This window comes from Elephas maximus, chromosome 25 (genome assembly GCF_024166365.1).
Source record: "Elephas maximus indicus isolate mEleMax1 chromosome 25, mEleMax1 primary haplotype, whole genome shotgun sequence".
NCBI lineage: Eukaryota > Metazoa > Chordata > Mammalia > Proboscidea > Elephantidae > Elephas > Elephas maximus.
The window spans coordinates 28,036,871-28,062,189 of NC_064843.1; the positions used below are offsets into that span (position 1 = coordinate 28,036,871).

At 45.4% G+C, this 25,319-nt stretch overlaps 1 protein-coding gene across 7 annotated transcripts in view; it reads left to right on the forward strand.

The window, feature by feature from the left end:
- CHD6 (chromodomain helicase DNA binding protein 6) overlaps positions 1 to 18,987 on the forward strand; it is a 230,676-nt gene extending 211,689 nt beyond the window's left edge. For 3 of the 7 annotated variants that reach the window (XM_049869935.1, XM_049869933.1, XM_049869934.1), the window contains 6 exons: positions 1,712 to 1,863; positions 2,249 to 2,455; positions 3,649 to 4,101; positions 6,462 to 6,653; positions 7,900 to 8,019; positions 15,542 to 18,986. In XM_049869935.1, coding sequence (XP_049725892.1) covers positions 1,712 to 1,863; positions 2,249 to 2,455; positions 3,649 to 4,101; positions 6,462 to 6,653; positions 7,900 to 8,019; positions 15,542 to 16,438 — 2,021 coding nt within the window. In that variant the 3' untranslated portion in view covers positions 16,439 to 18,986. Of the gene's footprint in view, positions 1 to 1,711; positions 1,864 to 2,248; positions 2,456 to 3,648; positions 4,102 to 6,461; positions 6,654 to 7,899; positions 8,020 to 15,541 lie in introns of all 7 variants that reach the window. The other 4 variants (XM_049869938.1, XM_049869937.1, XM_049869936.1 and 1 more) reach the window with 2 other exon arrangements.
- Positions 18,988 to 25,319: the final 6,332 nt, after the last annotated feature.

Genomic DNA, 25,319 nt, shown 5'->3' on the forward strand with positions numbered 1-25,319 from the left:
CCAAAATTGCTATCATGGCCTATGGGACCCAGCAAGATCAGAATCATTTCTACTCCTCCAGTCTCATCTTTGTACTTTTCCTCTGGCCATCTTTTAGTTCCTCAGCATGTCCAGAATACCCTTTCCCCATTGGCTCCTCATCATCTTAGTGTTCCCTCCTTTGAGATGTCTTCTCTACCTCTTACTTGAATAGGTCCTTCCGTCTTATTACCTATCACAGCACCATGTATCTTTCCTTTTATGGCACTTATCATGGTTTATAATCCTGTTATCCATTTATTATTACTGCTTTACTCTCTGTCTTCCCCCGTGAGACTGAAAACCTTCAGGGCAAGTTTATGCTTGAATCCGTAGTACCTAGCAAGGCTCTTTTCACAGTAAGGGGTCTCTGCAGCTTCCTGGGAACCTTGTTGCACACAGGGCGTCAAACCAGCTCAGTCTTGCCCGATGAAGCGAAACCAGAACAGACTGAAATTTTTTTTTAATTTGTGTGATCCAGAATCATAACCAGAACAGGAAAAATTATAGGCTGAAGCCCTGGATTGGAAGACTCAGAAGAGGCGTGGTGAGCCCTTTTAGGAGCCTGATGTGTGAGATTAGATCATTGCCAGGACTGAGGAGACACGCATTCATGGTGGCACCACCATCTTTGTGCGGGGCACCACTGTCTCCGATTCTGCACAAAACACAGTGGGCGAGAGATTTGGTTGCTATGCAACACGTACGGCTACCCTTGTTTTCTAAGAGGGGGAACAAGTTTCTAGCAGGGCTGCCACCCATAATTTTTCCTGTCCGGTTGTGGTTCCTGTTCACCCAGATTTTAAAAATTCAGGTCTATTCCAGTGTCACTTTCTCAGCCATGGTTAAACCAGGCAGAATCAGTTTGAAGCCCTGGTTGCACAGTCAAAAGTTAAATTTCGGCTTTCAGAGAGCGGGCATTCCCTGTCATTTCATCAAGAAAACAGGTCCATATATTTTTCTGCCTTGGGCATTTTACTACCTGCTCATTCCCTATCATTACTGGTAACTGGGTCTTTGTATCCCACTGATGATAAACTTTCACCACTTTTGAAGCCTGAATGAATTGCATTTCTTCCCATTAGAGAATAAATTTTATAGGTTTTGCTACATTGTTTTTTTTTTTTTTACATGAATCAGGCCTGTTTTACCTTTGTTCCTTATAAGTTTCATGACTTCTTCCTTCATCAGCCTCTTGGCTGTGTTACATCTCATAGATTGTCCCTTCAGAAAAATGTCACCTCTTCTTAAGCCTTGCTTGTAAGTCTTATAATGTTCATGTGCCTCTTGTCCATGACACCAAATGTGAAAAGCCTCTGTGGTCGTTCATCTCCTTTAGGTCTTGGATACAAAGAAAATTTTCCTTTCTGTTTTCCTTTTTTGGGAAGTGTCTTTTATTATGAAAACTCTATGAGATGACTTAACATTGGTAGCCCTAGAGGAGAATTGGTGTTTATGGCTTAACAAATACGGTTTTTCTGTAAATTGAAATTGTGATAGTTAATGTTAAAATAAATTAGCTCAAAATGGGCTAATGAAAAAAACAGAGAGATTGTACGTCCTGATTGTTCAGATCACTATTGTATCCCAAGTGCCTAATTTTCCTTTTTTAGACTCCTATTTATAAATCTCTTTTCAAGAACAATTATTATTTTGCCTAATTTTTTTTTTTTTTTTTAACGTTTCTTCCCAGAGTATCCAGGAAAATACTCTGAAGAGGAGAATAAGAGCTCGACGTTGGGCATGGCAGGAGACATCGGTGATGACCTGCAGGAGGCTCGGGCTCCCACCATTGCTCAACTCCTTCAGGAAAAAACCCTCTATTCCTTCTCGGAGTGGCCAAAGGTACCTCCCAGACCAGTGTTGTCCATCCTTAGCATTTGCAGCTTTGAATCCTTTATTTTAAACCTTACGGAGTATTTCTGAGTAACAAGTTTGGAGAAATGTTTGATGTTTAAAAAGGTATTAGTTATGTAACATCTGACCACTGAAGATCTATGTACTCAACTAATGATGCCATAAGACAACAGTACCAAATTGTCTTCATATTTACAGCCCTCTGTCATCTTTTTTGTCTAGACTGCCCATGAATTTTATTTTAAGGCTTATAAAGTGGGTACATTTGAGTACTCAAATCCTTTTCTAATTAACTCCTTCTGGTTAGAAATCTTGACTCTTGAGTTTAGGTAACTTGGTACTCATTCTTCAGAGTTAATGTCCTTTTATATAGGATCGCGTGATAATGAACCGCCTAGATAACATCTGCCACGTGGTGTTGAAGGGGAAGTGGCCCTCCAGCCACCAGTATGAGCCCTCGGGCACACTGTCCACCCCTGTATTAGCCAGTGGTGCTGGGTCTCGAAACAGCCTCTCGGAGCCAGAAACATCAGAGCACAGCTTCAGCAATGGCACAGCATTGGTGGCCCATATCCAGAAGGTGAGGCTGCAAGTGTGGTGTTAGCCATGAAACAAAGAACAGTGGGCACTTTGTATGTCTTGATTGAGTCATTCTTGCCACAAATATTCAACCAAATAGATGGGGGATTTTGGTAAAACCTTTAGGGTGAATTGAGGAACTTGGACTTTATCCTGTAGGTGGTGGAGGGCAATTAAAAGTTTTGGAGCAGGGGCACGCATGATGAGAGCAGGGTTTTCACAGCTCATCTGGAGCAGTGTGCAGCCTGGCATGGGAGGCAAGGGACAGGAGAGAGGAGTGCCTCAAAGGCTGGGAGGCCAAGTGGGGAACTGTTAAAGAGAGAAGGGTCTAGACTGTAGGTTAGTGGCACAATGAATCCAAGAAAGGGGAAGAAAACTGGCAAGGATGATTTGATGGGTCTTGATGATTAATAAATACATTTTTTAAAAGAAAAGGACACATGAATGAATCAGTGAGAGGGTGATAGCAGCTGACAGAATTAGGGAAATCAAGACAGGAATGAGCATTTCCCTGGTAGATGATACATTTTATTTGAGGTAAGTTGTTTCCACACTGGTTCTCACTCTCGACTACACATTGGAATCAGCTGGGGATCTTTAAAAGCTACTGATGCCTGGGCCCCACCTCCAGAGATTCTGATTTAATTGGTCTGGGGTGTGGCCTGGGTATCCCCAAGTGATTCTGCTCTACTAAATGAGATTGAGAATCACTGATTTATAACCTTGTAACTCCAAGTGGGAAACACTGGTGGCGTAGCGGTTAAGTAATATGGTTGCTAACGAAAAGGTCGGCAGTTCGAATCTACCAGGAGCTCCTTGGAAACTCTGTAGAGCAGTTCTACTCTGTCCTGTAGGGTCGTTATGAGTCGGTATTGACTCGACAGCGATGGGTTTTTTTGTTTTTGTTTTTTTTAAATGAGAACTCCAAGTGTAGTCCCTGGACTGGCAGCTTTAGGCAGCGTCTGGGAATCTGTTAGAAATGCAGACATCAGACCCGCTGAAGTAGACTCTGCATTTTAACAGCATATATCCACGATTCATACAAAAGTGTGAGAAACCCTGAGTTAGAAGAGCTTCTAAGAAGAACATTAGAAATAATACTAGCCCCAGGGGAATTGGGTCTGGAGAAAGAGCTGGGGACTCATCCACGGATGTAACATTGAAACCTCTGTCACTACATACGTTTATTCGTAGGAGAGCTTCTTGGCCCCAGTGTTCACGAAGGATGAGCAACAGCACAGACATCCCTATGAGTTTGAAGTGGAGAGGGATGCAAAGGCTCGAAGCCTGGAACAGTTCTCTGCCACACGTGGGCACCCCCCCATTGTCCTCAATGGCTGGCATGGGGAGTCAGCTATAGACCTCTCTTGCACATCAGAGGGGGCCCCAGGAGCCACATCCCCTTTCCCAGTGAGTGCCAGCACCCCTAAGATCGGGACAATCAGTTCACTTCAAGGAGCCCTTGGCATGGACTTGTCTGGGATTCTACAAGCTGGCCTAATCCATCCAGTGACTGGACAGATTGTCAATGGGAGCCTAAGAAGAGACGATGCTGCCACGAGGAGACGGAGAGGGAGACGGAAACACGTTGAAGGAGGGATGGACCTCATCTTTTTGAAGGAGCAAACACTTCAGGCGGGAATCTTGGTGGGTATATGAGGCTTTTAAGTCAATACATTGACCTTTCGATACTGAAAAACAAACTCTTCTTCCTCAGACACAAAATATTTTGACTTATGATCTTTTATCTCTATTACAGTTGTTCTATTTATTTTCTCTCTCATTATTAGAATTGAGAGGTGTAATTAGAAATAAAAACCCCTTGCCGTCGAGTCGATTCCAACTCATAGCGACCCTATAGACAGAGTAGAATTGCCCCGTGGGGTTTCCAAGGAGCGTCTGGTGGATTCGAACTGCTGACCTTTTGGTTAGCAGCTATAGTACTTAAGCACTACACCACCAGGAAGGCGTTAATCCATTATGACCCTTACTGTGCATGCACCCTGGAGAAATGAGCCAGGAGGACTTTCCATTTCAAATAGACACAACCCAGATCCTCAGTGTTTCAGGAAGAGCCAACAGTGATAGAATGAGTAAGCAAGACAGCAGTTGAGTTTGCTGCAGCAGTTCTTCAGGAGAGTGAGGAGCTGGGGTATAGGAGAAGGAACAAGAGCCAGCATGCCTGAATGTTGATCCTGGTTCTGCTACTTGACTTACCGGGTGACCTTGGGTGCACCATTGAGTTTACTTCTGTAAAGTGGGGCTGCAGCATCTACCAGCTACCAAAAAAAACACCAAATCCATTGCCGTCAAGTTGATTCCAACACATAGCAACCCTGTAGGTCAGAGTAGAGCTGCCCCATAGGGTTTCCAAGGAGCAGCTGGTGGATTCGAACTGCTAACCTTTTGGTTAACAGCTGAGCTCTAAACCACTGCACCACCAGGGCTCCTTACCAACTACAGGCTTCTAAATTCAAAGGAAACAATTGTAAACAACAGAAAAGGTCAGAGCTGTGTATCTGACAAGGAGAGATCACCTTTAGACTTTGCTTAATGTGTTAAAGACCACTGAATTCTTTTTGTATTTTGATTTTTCCCGTTTATTGGATTTTGAGCTCCAGAACAGGAATCACATTTTGTTTTCTTATTTTAAAAGGGATAATAATAACCAATATTTATTGAGCGCTTGCTATGTGCTGGATACTGTGTTGAGGGTCTTGTGTGATTCTCCTGTCTAATCCTCACAGGAATCCTGTGAAGATATGTATTGTTGTTATTCCCGTTTTATAGATGAAGAAACTAAGGCTTAAAAGCATTAAATCATTTCCCCAAGATTATCCAGCCAGTAAACAGGGAATCAAACCAAGGACTCTGTGTCTCTATAGCCTGAGAGCTTTACTGCTAAACTATATTATTTGGGATATGTCTTCCTCTCAGACTTTCTATGATTGGGGAAGCTGAAATGGCAAATTCTTTCCCTGTTCAATCCAGCAAGCTTTTAAGAATTAAGAGGTTGGTTGGTTTTTAGAAGTACAAAGCCAGAGTTTTCTGTAGTGGCCATAAAACTCCAATGGAATGACTGATAAACTTTGCTCCTTGACCTCAGAAAGTATTCATTTATTTTGTTGTTGAGAATATACACAGCAAAATACACACCAATTCAGCAGTTTCTACATGGACCATATAGTGACATCGATTATGTTCTTTGAGTTGTGCCATCATCCTCATCCTCCTTCTCTGAGTTGTTCCTCCCCCATTGACATAAATCCGCTGCCCCCCAAGGTTCTTATCTAATCTGTTGCTGTTATCAATTTGATCCCATGTAGTTCTTAAAAGAGCACAATACTCAAGGCAGACTTTTTTTATTAGGCTGAAATGTTGTCTGGTTTTAAGGAGACTTACAGAGGATATTTTCTGTTGAAGGCTTCAGGTTGCCTCAGGGCAATAGTTTCAGGTGTTTATCCAACCTTCATGGCTCCAGGACAGAGTATTTCTTAATTTATTATGCAAACATTTATTTTGTACTGATGTGACACTTTACCAGTAGACTTCATTATATGCCTTGGGAATACAGAGATGACTAAGACAGGCCTTCAAACTCTAGAGGGAGAAATAGACAAGTAAGTAAATTGCAGTGTAGCATTTTCTGTTACGGGAGAGAGAAAATTTCTCTTTCTCTGGGAGGACCCTGGGACAGTCAGTGATTTTGACAAAGGAGGTAACACTGAATCTGAGCAGATAGGATGGAAGAAAAGTTTATGAGGTAGACGAGGGGAGAGAGGAGCATTCAGGCAAGGGGAACGTCCAACATGTGCAACAGCTTATGTGTGGGTCAGTAGTATGGGTAGGATGCTTGAGCACCCAGAGTAATTGCCGGCAGAGCAGAATTAGTGTGAGAATAGGTGGGAAGATTTGAAGAACACCTAGCCAATGTGACTGATTTCCTTTTAGAAACGAGCTTTCATTATGTCAAGATTAACTCCACATACTCACTTCTCCTTTTCCAGGAAGTCCATGAAGACCCAGGGCAGGCCACCCTGAGCACTACACACCCTGAAGGGCCAGTGCCTGCTACCTCAGCAGCCGAAACAGTTGCAGCAGCCAGCAGCCAGGCCGAGAAAGCCATTCCCAGCAAGAGTCTACTTGACTGGCTGAGGCAGCAGTCCGACTACTCCTTAGAAATTCCTGGCTTTGGAGCAGTAAGTGTTTGTGGCCAGTGCCTGTGGCCACTGCCTGAGAGCACTGCTTACTCACTGCTAACCTGTAGTTTTTGATAAGGAGCACACTGATAGAGACCAGGAAGTTGGGAGCTGTTTGAAGAAATCTGGATCGACTGAGAACGTCATTTTAAATTAAGTTTAAAGTTTTGGTTTAACTCTCCAGTAACAGAGATTGCAGCCCATGTCAGAACACTGTGCAAAATCTTATGAGAACAGAACTTGCCCAAGTTCAGCCCTCTTCCCCAAGAAATAACCAGATAGCACTATGAGCCCACAGAGAAACCTTCAGGTGGCATAAGCCCTGCCACATCATGAAATTGTTCTCATGTATTCTTTTCAGGTTAATACGTTTTATCACCTTTTGGGGAGAGTATAAATTTTAATTACTGCTTTAGAATTTTTCCTTCAAGACATCTTGCTGAGACCTGAACATGGACTTTGAAGACATGCTGATGTCTTTTCTTGAATTTTCTCTTCTCATTTGCTCATCTGTCCCACCACTATCTTTGTCCTGGTTACATGTATCTAATAAGATACACAGGTGGAGAGCTTGCATGCCTTCCAGATACAGGTAGAGCCAATCAAAGAGGTAGCAGTGGTGAACAGGGCTTCGAACTGGTTTGTTCCCGTTCAACCATTAGCTGAGAATTTGGATTTCTACCACCAGATATACTGAATCAGAACCTACATTTAACAAGATCCCTGGGTGATTCTTATGTATAAATCTTTATATAATAAGATCCTCAGATACCTAAGAATCACCCGGGGATCTTGTAAAAATGTAGATTCTGAGCCCACATATCTGGTGTGGAAATGCAGATTCTCAGCAAGGGGTCAAACCAGAACCAAATACTTTGAAGCCCTGGTAGAGAGAGAATCAGAGGAAATGATTGAAGGGAGAAGACTAGGGATTAAGCAGCGCCCTGGGAAACTGGTGGGTCTGGTCGGGTAGTTTGCTCTGGAGCAGGCCCACAAGGCCAGCACAGCCACCTGGGTGACCTGAGCCCACTGGGCCACCGGTTTCCCAGCTTGCTACAGAAGCACTGTTGTTTCAAAGAGAGAACCTAGGCGAGGCCCAGGTGTTTGTTTCCTCCAACCATATCTGATGGGGCTCTGTGCGGAGGGCCATCAGTGAGAAAATAGGAAGACCAGCTGAAAAGTACCATGTTCATCAGAAGACTCTGTAACTGAACACCTTGTAATACTGGTTCCATTTGCCTTTTAGAATTTTTCAGACAAACCAAAGCAGAGAAGGCCACGTTGTAAGGAACCTGGAAAATTAGATGTTAATTCGCTGAGTGGAGAAGAGAGGGTTCCTGCTGTCCCCAAGGAGCCAGGACCAAGGGTAAGGAACAGGGATGGGAGCCAAGCCTTGCCGATTCAAGAGAAGCTTCGGGGAGGTGGGGGGGAGTGGGTAGCCAGGGCACATTTGCCAAGAGGCCTGCCAGGGAATTTGGTTAATAGAGGTGCTGGGATGTTTTTGAGCAACAGTGTGACTTCCTATGCCGATTTGTTTTCAACCCTCACCTCTAAAACTGTTTACACTTAAACCGTTCCTACAACTTGATTTTTTTTTATTCCCCCTATTTGTAGCAAGTTACAAGGGGAAGGAAACTTAACCCTTACCAGGAGCCTGTTTCCAGTGTTTAACAAACTTCATTATTGGAAATTTTCATTTTCTAATCTGAGTTTTTCTGGCTACTATTTAAGACATTTCCTCCTAGCCTATCCTCTCTGGAAATGAAAAACAACTCTTTTCTTATAATAGAATCATAAGACTGGAAGGGACTTCAAAGACATCTGCAAAATACTTCTAGTGTAACGAATCTGAGTTAATTATAGTTTACAGATGAGTACAAATTTAACCCACAAATTTGGAAAAGGAAATTTACAACCTCTAGGGGGCGGTAATAACATTTCAACTTTAAGGTGTGCTGAGCTTGCGCAAATTATACAGAAATATGCTTTTAACCTCCTAAAAGTGCATTCTCCCCAAATAGGGAGCTGACTCTTTCCAGGTTGTTCCATAATCTTATAGACTTTTTCCTGAATACTTTCTTTCCAGTATTCTGCCATCTGCCAGCTACATCTTTCCTTGGGCATTAATTCCCTTTTTAATGGGATTGCCTGAATGTGATTTCTTTTTTTAGCTCTAAAAGACCACCCACCCTAGTCGTTTCCTCCTCCTTGTGCAGAAAGAAGTTATTTAATGTTTTCCACAGACTTATTTTGGTTTTGTTACCTGGGTTATTGCTTTTCTAGCAACTCTGCAGACAGGTAACTGCTCTCTCTTATCTCCATCCACTACCACAGCCACTCTGCTGGGGCAACCCGTCCCTTGGGCAGCTGCTTACGAGAAAGCTCATCACGTTAGAAAAGCTGGCTTTTTTTCCTCCTCGTTTACGTTATTCTCAGAAAATGCCCTTAACATCTTTATTCTTAGTCCTTGCTTATGCTATGCAAGGTGATTCAGCTTCAGTTTGTACCCCTGTGTCCTCCCCCCAACCCCCTCATCGTGCCACCCCACGTTGTCCTTTTGTCTTAGTACACAGTGGCTCCGTTCTTGCTTGTTATAGTCTCTGCTGGGCATGTCCAAAAAATCACGTGGTTTTCCCCTTGGCTTTCTCATTTCTTTCTACATGTCTAACAGTTTCCCTCATGTTCTCTGGAAATTAATGTTCATCACTCCCCTGCACACACTGACCCCTTGCCAGAAAACCAATTTCTAAGCTGTTCTTACGAGCCAGCCTCTTACCAGAGACGAACTTTCCCTTCTTTGTTACATAAACACAGTCCCTGCCTCAGAGGCCTTTTCCTGCAGTAAAGCTCATGCCTTGGCCGACAGGAAGCATTTGTCTGCCTCATCCACAGAGCTGCTCAGCCCTGTGAACAGTGGAAGAGCCACCACGACCTGACATGATGCCCTGCTCGGTTCCAGGAGGCCCGTTCCCCTCACCTCCATGTGCCTGCACAGCTCCTCCTGGGATGGGAGCCCACAAGTGTGTGCTGCTCTCTTTCCACCCTCTATTTTCTGTCCCTGAAAAACCCTCCTCCCCTTTCTTCAGAAACAAATTAAAATCTCACATGGAACTCCTTCCTTCTTTTAACCTCACACGTCCCTTCTGCTACTTGTGCTGTGGCTTGACTGGGTATAGAATTAAACTTTCAGAATGCCTGATCCATAGTGGTTGCTCATTAAAGATAAACACACACACACACACACACACATAATTAATATTTTTTATATATGTAAATTACTTTTTTGTGTGTGTGTGTGTGTATATATATATATATTTGGTCTGTCTGTTTTTGTTGAGCAGCTTGACAGTGAACTGGAGATATGACACATTGCCCCTGAATACTTGAGCATTCATTTCCTGAGAAGTATATTTTCCTATATAACCATTACCACTGTCACATGTCGTTTGCCAACACACTTATTGTTTACTGTAGAGTCAGCTCCTACTTATGGCAATCCCATATATAACAGAATAAAAAGTTGCCTGGTCCTGCACCATCTTCACACGCATTGGTATGCTCAAATCCGTTGTTGCAGCCATTCCGCTGTGTATATTTGAGTGCCTTCCCACCTAGGGGGCTCATCTCCCAGCAGTATATCAGACAATATTCTATTCTGATCCATAGGGTTGTCATTGGCTAAGTTCCAGAAGTAGATCACCAGGCGTTTATTCTTAGTCTGTCTTAGTCTGGAAGCTCCGCTGAAACCTGTCCAACATGGATGACCCTGCTGGTATTTACTACAGATGGGTGGTGGTTGTCACATATGTGAATATTAATAATAATTTTGAATGTCTAATATCTAGCCCATATTCAGATTTCCCCAGTTGTCTACAAAATGCCTTTTAAAGATGGTTTTCGTTTTCCTTTATTTTTCAACTTTTTTGAATTAGAATCCACACATTACTTTTGGTTATTAGGTCTCCTCACTCAGTTAATGTTTGTCGGATGAGTCTACTCACCTTCCTGGGCAGAGTAGGGAAGCTCTGGTCACTATTCTTCTCTTAACCTAAGAGTTAAGTTTTAGAATCGGGAACATGCAGGCTTTGGAATAAACGCCACCCTGACCTTAGGAACATGTTCTTCTTGGGTTGGAGTGCCCATATGATCCTTTGGGAAAGCACGTCTCCAGTATTACTCAAACGTCTGAGTCTCCTTTTCCTTACCCTCTCTGCCCTCTCCCCAGGCCTCCCCTGGAAGAGGAAGTAGCTCTGCTCCTAGGGTATAATTACCAGGAGGGAAGGCTGCCAAAGCCCAGCTTGGTCACTGTGTGTGGTCACAGAGCTGCTAGGAGGGGCACCTAACTAGGGTAGGCAACAGCTGGGTTACTAGAGTGACTCCCTCCCACAGGAAGTGGTTAAAGCAGACTTCCTTTGCCAGCACTCTTACTGCTGTGCTGTGGATGGAGAACTATTCTCTTACCCCTGGGGCCTTTCGGCTACTGCTTTCCAGATCTGAAGAGGAGAAGATGATCAGTTTGTGCCTTCTTGGCAAGTTCCCATTTCTCAAAGGGCCCAGCATTCCCTTGACATCTCTGCTTCTCAGGCGGGGCAGGACAGGGACAGTTTGAGGTATCCCAGTGCCTGAGGAGTACTGCTTGCATCTAGTGGGCAAGGCCGGGGGCCAGAGGTCCTGCAGGGCACAGGCTGGTCCTGAGTGAGTGGTTCTGTCTTAAATGGGTACCCTGATGAGGAGCTCTGGGTCTGTGCTGTCACTGTAGTAACCCAAAGTCAGGTATGTTAAAAAAAAGGAGGTCTGACTTACAGCCAGTGGTTTGAAAATCAAATGGAGGCATTATTCATCAAGCTCTGGACTTGTTATCTTCCCAACAGAAAGGCATCTGAGATTGTACATGCCCCTCTCACCTCAGAGTATAGGTGTGAAGGAAACGTTTGTGGGTATAAACCTTTCCCTGGCCCTTGGCTGTGGGTGAGCTGCAGGGATGAGGGCTCGGAAAAGCCTGTGGTCCAGTTATGGTTACCCTGGCCCAAGGCCTTGGGTGAGGACCAGAGACTGCAACGTATAGACAGTGGCCAGCCAGAGTGATAAGCTCAGAAAGACTGGTGAGAAATTATGCTTTAGCTGGCCCCAGTCCATTAGGTCCTACTGTCTTCTCTTTAGAAGCAGGAACCAGCAGGGAATTCTTCCCAGATGATCATCCCCAGAGCCAGAGATGGCAGTCGTACCTGCACACTCCAGGACAAATCAGCCTAGCAAACTGCAGGTGTCTGGTCATGTGTGAGAATAAGAGACGGATATAGGTGGGCTGGGGCAAGGCATGGACAGAGCCCTGAGTTCTAGCCCCGCTCTGCCCTGCCCCCTCTAGGACTCAGTGACCCTGTTTGTAAAAAGGAAGGAAGACTAAACGTGACAGTTTCTGAGATTTCTCCCAGTTCTGTGTTTCTACACCCGAGCTTTTTGAGATGAGTTTTCTCTTCAGACATAAAGTTGACCATCATAAAGCCTTTCTGTCCCCGACTAATTGATTTTTCTTGAATATTCTTTGGGAATTTCAAAAATAACATTTTTTCCGGGGGACTCAGGAACATTGAAAAGCACATATGTGTTCAGGTATCTGTGAATCCAAGGTTTCATTCTGTATCAGAATGCAATAAGATCACGGAATTTCACTGGTAGAACCATGATACCATCAGTAAGGGAGCTGGCTTGTGCATACTTTGGGGAAGTATGCTGCTGCAGGTGGATGGACGGATCAGCTGAACACCCAGAGAGGCGGAGTGTTACCCCTTTGTCCTACCAGCTACATGCAGCAGCCTTCGCAGGCTCAAGAGCTTATGAAAGAAAAGGCAGCAAGATAAAAGGAGACCCTGTGCCACTGCTTCAGAGGAGTAGAGATCAAGCGGTCTTGCTGGGCCAGCCTCCTGCCCTGCCCTGTCACCTGAGTTAGGTAGTCAGGATGTCTCAACTGGAATGTTGGACTGCCCTTGTCTCCTCTTTGCCTCAGGAGAAAAAGGGATGAAAAATTTCACAGGCCAAGGAATTATTTCTTAGGATCAGGGGAAGGAGTCATAGTAACTATTGGACTTGACACTCTGAAAACCATTTTGGAGAAAAGGAAAAATTGTCTGCTTTAGATGAAACCAAGGGCTCTGGACTCAGACATACCTGTGCCCAGTCTCTTTCTGGGCCACTAAATATCTGAGATCTTGAGTGGGTTATTGACCTCTCTATAAAATGGGTGCAAAACAGGGTTGATGTGATGATTAAATGCGATAATCCAGCTATAGCCCTTAGCATGGTGCCTGACACATAGTAAATGCTTATTAAGTGGTGCCTGTCTTTACTTCAAGGAGCCCTAGTGGCACAGTGGTTAAAGAGCAAACCAGAAGTTCAGCGTGCCAAACTGAGCAGCCGTTCTGTGGGAGAAGGATACGGCAGCCTGCTCTTGGAAAGATTTACAGCCTCAGAAACCCTATGGGGCGGTGCTACTCTGTCCAATAGGGTCGCCATGAGTCAGAATTTACTCCTGCTGCTCTTCCTGTTATCACCACCTATAGTCAGTTCCCCTTGCTGCTTGACCCTCACTACCATGGGGAACTCCATGCATCCCAGCTGCTTCTCATTCTGGAGCCTGCTACGCACAAGTGAAAAGCTTCCATCAGGGGCTGTGGGCTGAGCCGTCTTCTCGCAGCTTGTTAGGAGCCCAAAACCAGTGTCACCAACTAGCCCTGTCTTTATTGCTGCCCATTAAGCAAGGATCTGTTGGTTTTTTAAGGATCTTAACTTCTTTAATAGTCATGTGAGAAGAAAGGTTGTGAAACAAATGGGAAATGCCAGAGTTACTGAATTAAAGTTCGAAGTGGGTGTCCTTGGCAAGATTGTAGATAGAACTCCTAACTGCTCTGAGGCCTGGCCGCTAATCTCAGCCCTTAGGTATCCTTAGCTTCTCTGGCTTCTTTCTCCTAAAATAAAGGATGGTTCTGGCCCTTGTGGTGTCTTCTGATGAGAGCTGTACCTTTTTTCTTAAGAGCCTCAAAGACAGGGAAGCTGTGGGCTGGCTGAGTCTCAGCGGCTTCTTTCCAGATCCCTTCTCCCCATCACTCCAGACTTTTCCAGGAAGGGAGAATCCTGAGAAGGCAAGAGATACAGCCAGTAGAGAAGTGTGGGCTTCTCCAGCTTGGACGGCCCCGTAGCCGCCCTACTGAGCTCTCCCACCGCATGCTGCTCAGCAGTGGCCCTCCTTGGCCATATTCTGCAGGTTCTACCACCTCCCCATTCCAGCCATAATGACATCCTGTGTCTCCAGTGCAAATGCAGTGTTGAAAGATCCATCGAGGCCACTCTGAACGTCTTTAACTTCTCCGTTGCTGCGATCAAAGAGAAAGTAGTGATAGGATGCCAACCTTACAACAGTAACTGTAAGGAGGAGAAGCGTGGAGCGTTAGAGCCGCTTCCCTTCAGGGAATGAGTGTTTTTTTTTTTTTTTAATACTCCTCTGTATGAAAAAAAGACTGGCCAACGGCAGGAGTATAATTTGACACTTTCTTATACTGTACGCATGTATTACCTTGATTTTAAAAAAATCTAATTTAAATAAAACCATAGCAATGAGAAGGAGTGGAGGGTGGTAGAAAGAGAAAAAGGTGCACAGATTCTTCAAGGATGGGGACAAAGAGGTTTCAGGCACTAAGTCCTGAATGAAATTTCTCCTTTTATGTAGGGAAAACATTTCTGCCTTTATATGGGAATTATTCATATCATTTTTGAAACATATTCAGAGTTAGAGACATCATAATGGCAATGCTTTAATTATCTCTCTCCACCACTAGAATGTAAACTTTAAGCTCCAGGAGGGCAAGAGACGCGTGTTTCTTGTGTTCCACTATGTCCTCGTGCCTTGCAGTGCTGAGCCAAGGTCACAGAGGGAGGAGGGGTGGAGCCATAGCCTGGTGCTTTCCACTCCACCATGCTGCCTGTAGCTCTCTGATATTTTTAAAGACAATAGTCTTCCTGGTGTATAATGGTTAAGTACTAAAACGTACAAACCAGATGACCCATATATAGGTATAGTTGTGAGTCCCAGGTGTAATCACTGTTTAATCCGTGTGGAGCAGAAGTGTTTAACTATAGAACTTCTTGTTAATTAAGAAAATTGGAGATCTTTCTCTTAAAGGAAACCGGAACATCACTTATATTGAAGACATTTCCCCAACAGTATCCCAGAATTCCTTTGTTTACTGAGCAGACATGTGCGGGTTCTGTTGCATACCAGAGTTGCTGCCTTCCAGGAGCTCGTGCTCGCAATTAATCATGGTGTCCCTTTAGGGAGCACTTCTTCCTATGCAGCAGGTACTGTACTAAACCCTAGAAGATAGGTGTTACTGTCACATTTTACAGAAACTTGGAGAGGTTAACTGACTTGGCCCAAGTCCCATGGCCAGGGTGCTGCAGATCAGGGTGTAGACTCAGGTCTATCTGACTCCAAAGCCGTATCTTACCTACTCTGCTTTGTTGCTTGAACTAAAAATTCTTCCTGTGTCCTGTGGAAGATGAATGGTGGGGTCTGGTGAAGAGTCTCAACTAAACCTGGACGTCTTTAGTACCTGTCTTCAACTCTCAGCATGCTTGACAGGCTCTCCACTGGGTAGACACTACCTTTGCCTAGTGAGCATGTTGGAAGCACTGATTGGTGGTAACAGGCGCACTGGCTCTGCCAGTGCCACCCAATCCTATCAGCCTTGGGGTGGGTGGGCAGGAGGCACTCCTGTCTTGGGACCTTCGTTGAGCTGGGGACAGGATAGGCCGGTGCAGAGTCCTGGTCATCGCCCTAGCCGATTGCCTGCCATTCAGTAACCTTTAGCATCTTGTGTTTCTTTGTCCATTTTCAGGGCTTTCTCCCAGAAAACAAGTTCAATCACACCCTGACTGAGCCTGTTCTTCGAGATGCAGGCCCCCGAAGGAGGGGGAGGCGGCCTCGAAGCGAGCTCCTGAAAGCTCCCGCCATTGTGGCAGACTCTCCCTCTGGAATGGGGCCACTGTTCATGAACGGACTGATTGCTGGGATGGACCTGGTAGGACTTCAGAACATGAGAAACATGCCAGGCATCCCGCTCACTGGGCTGGTTGGGTTTCCAGCTGGCTTTGCCACAATGCCTACAGGCGAAGATGTCAAAAGCACCTTGAGCATGCTGCCCATGATGCTGCCAGGAATGGCCACAGTGCCCCAGATGTTTGGCGTTGGGGGACTCCTCAATACGCCTATGGCAACTACCTGCACTTCAACTGCTCCAGCGTCTTTATCAAGCACAACAAAAAGTGGTACGTCGGTGACTGAAAAGACTGCAGAAGACAAGCCAAGTAGCCGTGATGTGAAAACAGATACTTTAGCTGAAGACAAGCCTGGTCCTAGTCCGTTTTCTGATCAGGCTGAACCTGCAATAACTACTAGTAGTCCTGTGGCTTTTAACCCATTTCTCATCCCAGGAGTGTCTCCTGGACTCATTTACCCATCCATGTTTCTCTCCCCTGGCATGGGCATGGCTCTGCCCACCATGCAGCAGGCCAGACACTCTGAAATCATAGGTCTGGAAAGCCAGAAAAGGAAGAAGAAGAAAACAAAAGGGGACAACCCACACCCCAACCCAGAGCCTGCTCCCGGGTCTGAAAGGGAGTCCATCAGCAATCAGAACTGTACCGAAGCCAGTGCACCTTTGCCCCCAGATAGAGAACACATGGCACAGGCTGGGGATGGGGGACCCAAAGACTCCAACACCACCACCAATTAGAACTTTTTTCATTGGAAAAATTATTGTGACTTGTAAGTTTCTTATCCCATAAAGGTTTGTTATTTCCCTCACTTCACCTTCATAAGAACCTGTGTTTCCATAAGTAATATTACCTACCTAATTTCCTGTCTGAGAACTATGGTAACAGATGTTAATAGTTGCAGGGTCTTGCCACTTTATTAGATAAGTGTCGTCTACCTAGTCTAGGAGGCACAAAATTCTCGTTCTGTTATCCAGTTGTTCATTCCAGCAATCGTAGTTAGTACAGTACTTGGTGACATGCCCCACCTCCTTCTCTTCCAAGTTTCTCATTTATTTGAGGAAAAATGGCAAAAGAAAGCTGTCTAGAGAACTTACCTTTGAAGGGCTGAAGAACAGAGACCAAGAGTAGCTCTTTTCACTGTGGGCTGCGTTGAATGGGAAGAATGGAATGGGGAAACCAAAAAGCACAGAAAAGGGAAGTGCTGGTGTGTATTTTTGAGTTGAGATATTTCCCTATTTTATCATGATTACTAAATGAGTAGTATAGACAGAGTATATAACTAATGGTTGAAAATGCATATATTCATTTCTTTATAAAAAACAAAACAAAAACCTTACTGGTAATATAATTTCCCCCTTCATGGTTTTTCAGACACCTGCAGCAAGAAGAAATACTGACTAGTCATTATTTTATATATATGCATAACTCCCTCCCTCCTCCCCCCAAGTTAAAAGACGATTCTCCATCTGAGAAAGCTTTACACACCTTGAGTTATGGCGGCGCCAGTGCGGGGCGGAGGGGTTCATGCTCGTGGGGCTACACGTGCTTCACGAGCACACGACTGACATGCTCTCACCGCCTTCTCCTCAGAATGTCTGTAGTCACTACATTTGCCTGTGTTTAAAGAACACCAGGACCGAATGGGCTTTTATTTTGTGCTTTCCATCACCAAGAATAATGTTCTTTCTGGAGCCTGCGAGAAACTAGTCAACACTTTTACACTTGCTAGGTCCTTCTGTTAGGGTTATCTGAGGTTGTCCAAACATGTGTGCACCACCTTTATAATACGACTGTGAAAAGTGTTTTCTTCTCTCCATTACTTCTGTGTTCTGTTTATGTTTTACAGTTGGCCTCAAGTTCCAGATGGTCAAGTTAGTTGAGACTGTGTTGCAAGTTAGTATTCTTCTCTTCAGCTTCTCCATGTTTAGGAACATGGTTGGGAAGAACCTGCTCGAGCAGCCCTTGTTCCCGTTTTCTTTTGTCCTCCCATTCATTTCACATCCTTTCAGATAGTCTTATTCTTTCTTGATACTCGGAGACTTGAAACAAGCCCATGGCTCAGTACTCCGAGGGCGCAGGCCTGTGCAGGGCGGTTGGAAATGTTGGAAGTGTTACTAGTACCGGTTTCACTTTTTGTTGTCACAATTTACTGTGTTTTTTACTTTTTCTGTTACGGTTTTGCTAATTTATCAGAAGGTCCAAAAGTTTGACATAACTATTTCAGTTTGCATTATTTATTTATGATGCTTTTGTCATTGTCTTTTATACATTTGGGATTATAAATTATGTAAATGTTAAAATGAGCATCTCAAAGAAGTCTGTTAAATCGTGACCGAAAAAATCAATCAGCTGTGTGTTCAGAAAGTGGAGTCCCAGTTTTATGAATCAGAGACATAAACCAGAAATTCCGTAACTGATCCTATAGGAAAGAATCCAGCAATTGAACAAATTCTATTTAATGAGATCCTTGTAGCATAGATGATCTATAGTGCTGACAACAGATTTCTTAGAAATGCTGCTATCTCTATTTAACTAACATTTTGTTCAGTTTTGCCTCCAGTGGAAGCGGAAAGGGTTTTTTCAGCTGTTAAATCCTAAAAATCAATATAATTTATTTATGTAAAAAAAATCACTCAATCGATATATTTTTGAACCTTTTAAGTACTAATTTTCTTTTTATCAAGTAGAAAAAAAAATGTATTTGCCCTAAATCCTTAAAATACAAATGCTATAAAAATTCATGTATCTTGAAAGCCTTACTGCAAATGAGTATTATAGACATCCAGCAGAGTCTGGGGTTTTCTTTGTTGTTGTCGTCGTCATTTTGTATGGCAAAGCTGCTTTCCCCAGGTTTCACTTAGAGCCTTCATTAGGTCACAGAGTTCAATATGGATTTTGTTTACAAACCCACCAGCATGCCAGAATCCCTTGTTATGTCTTACTGAACCTGTATGTTAACTCTCTGGGTGTTTAGGCTTATATTTGACTGCTATTGTGACCCTGTTTGCAAAATGAAAATGGCGCTCTGTGGATTATTTGCTCTGTAAGGCATAGTGCTGCTTCTGATTATTTTGACGTCTCCAAGAGCAAATGCCAAATTTAAACTCTCTTCAGCACACTTGAGCCTTTTCATCTAATTCCATGTCACTCACAGCCATACCTTTTCTTGGTCATCCTTCACCCCATGTCTTACATAATAAATTGTCTGTGGTCTTGATCCTGGATTTAAAAAAAAAAGTTTAAAAGTCGAATCTGTATTTGAGGAATTCAGTGGCACTTGGCTCTCTCTTGCTGTCGGGGCATTTTGTTAAATGCATCACGTGCACACAGGAATCACCTGTCTTTCCTGGGTGCCCAGTCTGTGCTGAGCACCCTGTCAGGGCCTGTTGAATATTGATTCACGAAGGCTGACCTGGTGGCTCACCGCCTGTTTCTTGGCTGGAACACTTGCCGGGGCAGATTACCTAATAAGCAGAGTGCGCACCGGCTTACTTGTGTTGATTTACTAATCTGTCGTGCACAACTTCACCTGGGTTGCAGCACATCTTCGAACTTTGATGTGGTGAAACCCAGGTGAAGTTGTGCACAGAAGGGCTTTGGCAGCACAGCACCCACTTCCCCAGACCTGGTCCCTGAAAGCTGTCAGCTGATGCTTCGCCAGTACCACTTCCTTAAGCCAGATGCTAGAAGTCCCACCTCACATCAAACCTGGGACTTCAGGGAGATTAGACTTTCTGTGGGTTGGAAAAGCAGATCCATAAAACACAAGAGAAGTTTTTAAGGCTTATTAAGATCTCTGTGGTCCTTAGCTTTGGGAAACATCACTTCTCAAGCCCCAGAAGGGCTGGGTCAGAAGTTATCAGTGAAGCTGTAGGAAAGTGTGCTGAGCCACATGCAAGACTGAGAGCAGGAGACCGCCCAGCCTCACCCCTTGTCAATCCCTCCAGCACCTGGCACCTGCTAGGTGCCAACAGGTAGGTAGATGAATGGCCTGAGGGTGGATGGACTTGTAGACAGACAGATGGCAGCCCATTTCAGGAAAGCCTTAGAACCCCCTTCTACAATTTCTCAAGCAAGAACTTATTACAGCCTTTATAGATCTTTAATCGAGACTAAAGGAGCTCTGGTGGCACAGTGGTTAAAGCACTCGGCTGCTAACCAAAAGGTCGGCAGCTTGAACCCACCAGCTGCTCTGTGGGAATAAGATATAGCAGTCTGCTTCTGTAAAGATTACAGCCTTGGAAACACTGTGAGGCAGTTCTACTCTGTCCTGTAGGGTCACGATGAATTGAAATTGACTTGACAGCAGTGCGTTTAATCTGGATTTTGGGAGCCCTCCTCCTGGGTGAAGTCAAGATGTATGCAGAATATGCAGTTCATTTTTAACCTGAAACCTTGCCCTGGTAGATTTTGTATGAGGGCATAATAGTGTAGTACATTGGGCTAATGTTTTGTGTGTGTTTGCTATAAGCGACCTCATTTGTCCTCACAGCATCCTGGGAGCTGGGTAGAGGGACACTGGCATTGAATCTGCCCTAATGAAAGCCGACAGGCTGCCAGAGGTAACTCATCAATCATCAACAATAGAGCTGGGACTCGACCCAACGGTCCCACCAGTCTGAGGAGACGGCACCCAGTCCCGGGTGTGTTTAAGATTTGGAACACTGTAGCTTTTGTGATACCAGTCTGTGAATTCTGCCTCAGAGACGAGCACCAAGTGAAGAAATGACACTTGGAAAAATTGGCACTGGGAAAAACGGAACACTCAAATAAGTGTCCCACCCTCTGGAAAACTTTGTGCTTGATTCATTTACACCAAATCCCTTAAAGTGGATTTGTGGGGGAATTATTGTTCATTTGTCTGGTCTGAGAAATACGGAAGGATTTCTTTCATAAGTCAGAAATGGCACGCATCCGGGCCCAGTGACTAGGACCTTGGTTCTAGATTGTGCTCTTCTTGGCTTCTCAAAACCCATTCTCCAAAGCATGGAAGTATGAAGCCAGGCCCTTGACCTGCAGCTTGTGCTGCCCCATAGCCAGTACTGTGACCAGCCTCATAATCCAGACTCTCCAGGGCATCAGTTGGATAAGAGAGGAAATAAGAGGAAGGCTGAATTAAGTGGTGGTTCCTACCTGGAAGTTTTCCCATGCAATCAGTTTGGAAATGGCATGGCAGTGACAGGTTGTTGCTCTGGAGACAGTCCTGCTGTCTGAGCTCTGGCTCAGCCCCAGCCCATGCCCTGGAGGACACAGGGTGGAACTAGAGTGGGGAGACTAGGAGGGAAGAAGAGTGAAGGCAGGAAAGAGATGGCTTCCCTAGGGGGAAGAGGGAGCAACATCTGTAACTTCTCCAAGCCTCAGTTTCCTCATCCTTAAAATAGAGATAATTTGTACCTAAGGGTTGTCAATGGGGCTGATTGAAATGATCGGTGTCAAGTTGATCAATAGCTCTTAGTTATTAGTGTATCATTATTACTCCTCTTGAGTAGCCAGTGAGGTGAGGATTATCAGTGGGTGGATTACCAGTGAACAGATGAGGAAATCAAAGCAAGAAAAGACCAAGGGAATCTAGGATAGAAAGGAGCAAGAAAGATCTCAAGGCAAATGGATCTAGTTTTGGACTCAAAGCACTCCAGGAAACAGGCTTTCTCGCTTGGCTCCACATTCCCCCAAGGCATTGTGCACATGAGGCCATTGATCTGGATGGACTGTGGAGGTGAGGGGGCAGGTCCGAGGCTGGGGGACAGAGGCTCCTGGATTTGTGAAGCTTCTCTCAATCTCAAGGTTGTCAGATTTAGAAGGAAAAAAAAAAAAAAAAAAGATACCCAGTTAAATTCAACTATAAGATAAACAGCCCTTTTTATTAGTGTAAGTATATTCCATGTAATATTTGGTACATATTTATCCTAAAAAAAAAAAAAGTCTGTTTATCTGGAATTCAGATTGAACTGGACAGTCTGTATTTCATCTGGCTACTCTACTCAGTGGTAATAACACCAATTTACTAGGCACTTCCATGAACTGGGCATGTGCTAAGTGCCTTATGGCCATATTCTCAATCTCCACAATAACTAAATACGGCTGTTAACCGTTTTATACAAATGATGGAACTGGCCAGTAGGGGAGCTAGGATGGGTGTCTTTCACCTGAGGCCTGGAGTTGGCTGCCCCTCAGTAGTACAGTTTAATAAAATAGCATTAAACCTAACGATGAGCAAGGGGACGGACTCTTTTGGCCCATGCTGCCTTGGGTCTAGAGCTATCCAGGGAAAAATAGTATTTCCTTCCTGTCCCGGCCATGGTGATGTTGGGAGGCCTTGGGGACCTCCTGGGTGTCTGAATGCTTGGGCTCTCCAACCCAGGGCCAATGGGTCACAGGAGAAGCAGCGTCCAACTTTGGCAGGTGGAAAAGCTACTGAGGCTGGGAGGAGAGAGGGAACGTGCAGATAACATAAAATGGGCTTCCCTGATAGCAATCCCTAGAGGCTGAACTTAATTTCAGCCAGTAAGTGTGAGTAACCACCAGGAAACGGGGCCAGAAATCCCAGTTGGGAAAGCAGCAATGCAGCTTTCTGGTGGGAAAACTGCTCCCCTCTCCCCCTGTGGTGTTCCTGGATCATCCACCAAGTTCTGGCCTTGACCTTCCTCTAGTCAGCACATGCACCACCAGAGGCTGTCGGTGAAGGAAGAGCAATGTGGCAGCCACTGCTCCGCTTAGGGGCTGCCAATCTGCTGGTCACTATGCCAAGCCTTGCCATGCTTGAGCCCATTCCAAACCATGTTCTCCAGAGGAGGAGGCAGCCTCAGGTCAGTTGTCATCTGCCTGCAGTAGCACAGCAGTTTAGAGGTGGGTCTGATTACCAAATTCGAAGGTTCTTACTTCAGGCCTTGGCTTTGTATGTGAAGCTGCAGGTTCAACCTAGAGCATAGTCAGCAAACTATAGCCCCGGGGCTAAGCCCGACTCATTGCATTTTTTTGTACAGCCCATGAGCTATGGTTTTACAATTTTAAAAAGAAAATATTTCGAGACACCTGATGATTACAAGAAATCCAAATTAAAGTTTAATTGGCCCATAGCCTCGCTCATAGCCAAGCCATGGCTGTTTTCACACTATAACAGCAGAGTTGAGCAGTTGCCCCAGAGACCATATGGCCCGAAAAACCTGAAATATCCACCCTCTGGTGCTTTACAGAAAACATTCCCAGGTCCCTGTCCTAGAGCATCAATTTTATTCACCGATTCAATGCAAAACTAAATAATTTATGATGTTCCTACAGTAACTCAAATATGGTTTTGTATATACGTGAAGCATACAGTAGAATATAAGATCCACGTCTACTTTTACTATAAAACAGACTTCAAAGAGACACTGAACTTTGGGCATGCCTCCTGAGGGGCCGCCACCAAGCCCTGGGGGATACTTGCACTTTGGAGGCAAAGTAAGAGCTGCCCTGTGCTGCCCTTCCTAATTCTCACAGGGTCCTGTTTGTGAGCAGAAGAGGAGGGTAGACTTCAACATGCTGGCAAGAGGGAGGAGGCAGGAAGAGGAAGGCCAGGAGGACACAGGCAGAGGGAGACTTTCAGCCTTGGTATAAAGACCAGAGGCAAAACCGCCCACGACCTGGAAAGGAGCCAGTCAGAGTTTATCAGCAGGTGGCCTGAGGGCCAGCCTACCTGCAGAGAGAGCCATGGGGAGGCCTCCCTGGCAGATGAGCCACACGCCACACATTGGTCATGTTCCCCCTGGAGCCCAAGTAACAGGCATGCCCAACATGGGGAGTTTAGTCCCAGGAAGCAGTGGGTGCCCTGACCCAGGCTGACTAGGTGCCACATACTAGGAAGCCGGACTCAGAGGAAGATAGGAAAGAGCAGCTGGGGCAGAGTCTGTGCAGGGAGGGAGTGAGTTCCCATCTCACCCTCCCACAACCTGTGACTGAGGGCAGTAAGCATGTCTTGTTGGCCCCACACCACAGCCAACTTGACCCTCATTTAACAGAGCTGGGGAGCAGGCGTTCCAAAGGCTCTGGGCTCTTGGAAACAAGCTTGAGGGATTCCAAGTCTCTCCTACTGTGTGCAAAGCTAGGCTGTGCTCAGGGAGACAGATGCGACACCGTCCTGCTATTGGGGACCCCAGAATCTGGTGGTGGGACAGGGCTGACCCAAGCAACTGTTAAACTGCCTCTACTCACTCAACACCAGGTAGAGGGACTTGAGACGTTGACTGGATTGCTGAGATGGCGGCTGCCATCAGAGGGCATGGGTGGGGGTGGCAGAGGTGTGGGGAGGTGAGAGAGGAAGTGCTGCGGTTTTCAGAAAAGAAAGACAAGGGATTCAACCAACTACGGCCTAGTAAATTTGACATCAACCTGAGTGGGCAAAATTGTAGAAGGAATTTTTAAAGATGTATTTGGGTTTACCAAGAACAAGTCAAGCTGCATTCACCTCCCACCCCTTTCTGGGTTGACTGTTGAATGAAGGGAGTCCCTAGGTGGTGAAAATGGTTAACGCGCTCAGCTGCTAACTGAAAAGGCTGGAGGTTCGAGTCCAACCAGAGGCACCTTGGAAGACAGGCCTAGAGATGTACTTCCAAAAAATCATTGAAAACTTCATGGAGCACAGCTCTACTCTGACGCGCATGGGGTCGCCATGAGTTGGAGTTGGCTTTTACTGGTTGGATGAAGAGGGCAGCTCTTGGTATTTTTTCCTGTTGGTGGATGAGGTGGAATGCTGTGGGCATTTGTCCCTGCCTGAATGGCTGCTCCCAAAGGGGACCAAAGCAGATCTGTTTCTGCCTAGGGAGGTTCCTGGGCTCTTCACAATATGTAGCAGGGTCTGTAAACTCACATGCTTACCGGGTGAGGCAGGTGACACCCATGAGTGATGTAGGTCAGACTTAGGACAGTAGGAAGCAGTGGGGGCCATGGAAATCAGATATCGCTTGCCCTGACTAAGAGGGTCAGCTGCTGTCGGCTGTAGCCAATTGATGCCATGTAGGAATGTGGACTCTGTGTTGCCTGAGAGCTGGCTTTTTTTTTTTTTTCCAACAGAGGATGGAAATTCAGGTATTTATGTGAAATTTCCTGGTTTTTAAATGTGTGCATCAAATTCAATTAAGAAAACAGAACCGCTGGGCAGACAGATATGTGTCTGCAGGCTGGGCCCAGGGCACAGAGCACAGGCTTGCCACGTGAGTAACTGCAGAGCCCAGGGCATTAACAGGCTCCTGATACAGCCAGCAGGTGACGAGTGGGAACACACACTCAGGATGCATTTAAAGGAAGGTGGCTGTCCTGCCCAGTCCCGTGCCTCCCCAAGGGTGTCCAGCTGGCTCTCAGAAGTAGGACACAAGAAAGGCTCCAGAGTTTGGGTCAGTGCAGTGCTGGCCTGGCAGCCCAGGGGGGTGGGGGTAAGCATTCCACCCTGGGGGACATCCAGGAAGGTGCTGCAATGCCACATGGGGAGATGCTGAGGACAAGCCCTGTGGCATGGGAGGCTGGACCGCACAACTTGGCAAAGTCCTCTGAGGCCCCACGTGTATTCTCTTATTAGGCCCCTAGGTGGCTCCCCACTGGGTGTGTGACCCTGTTATGCCACCCCCTCAGGATGGCAGCACATCA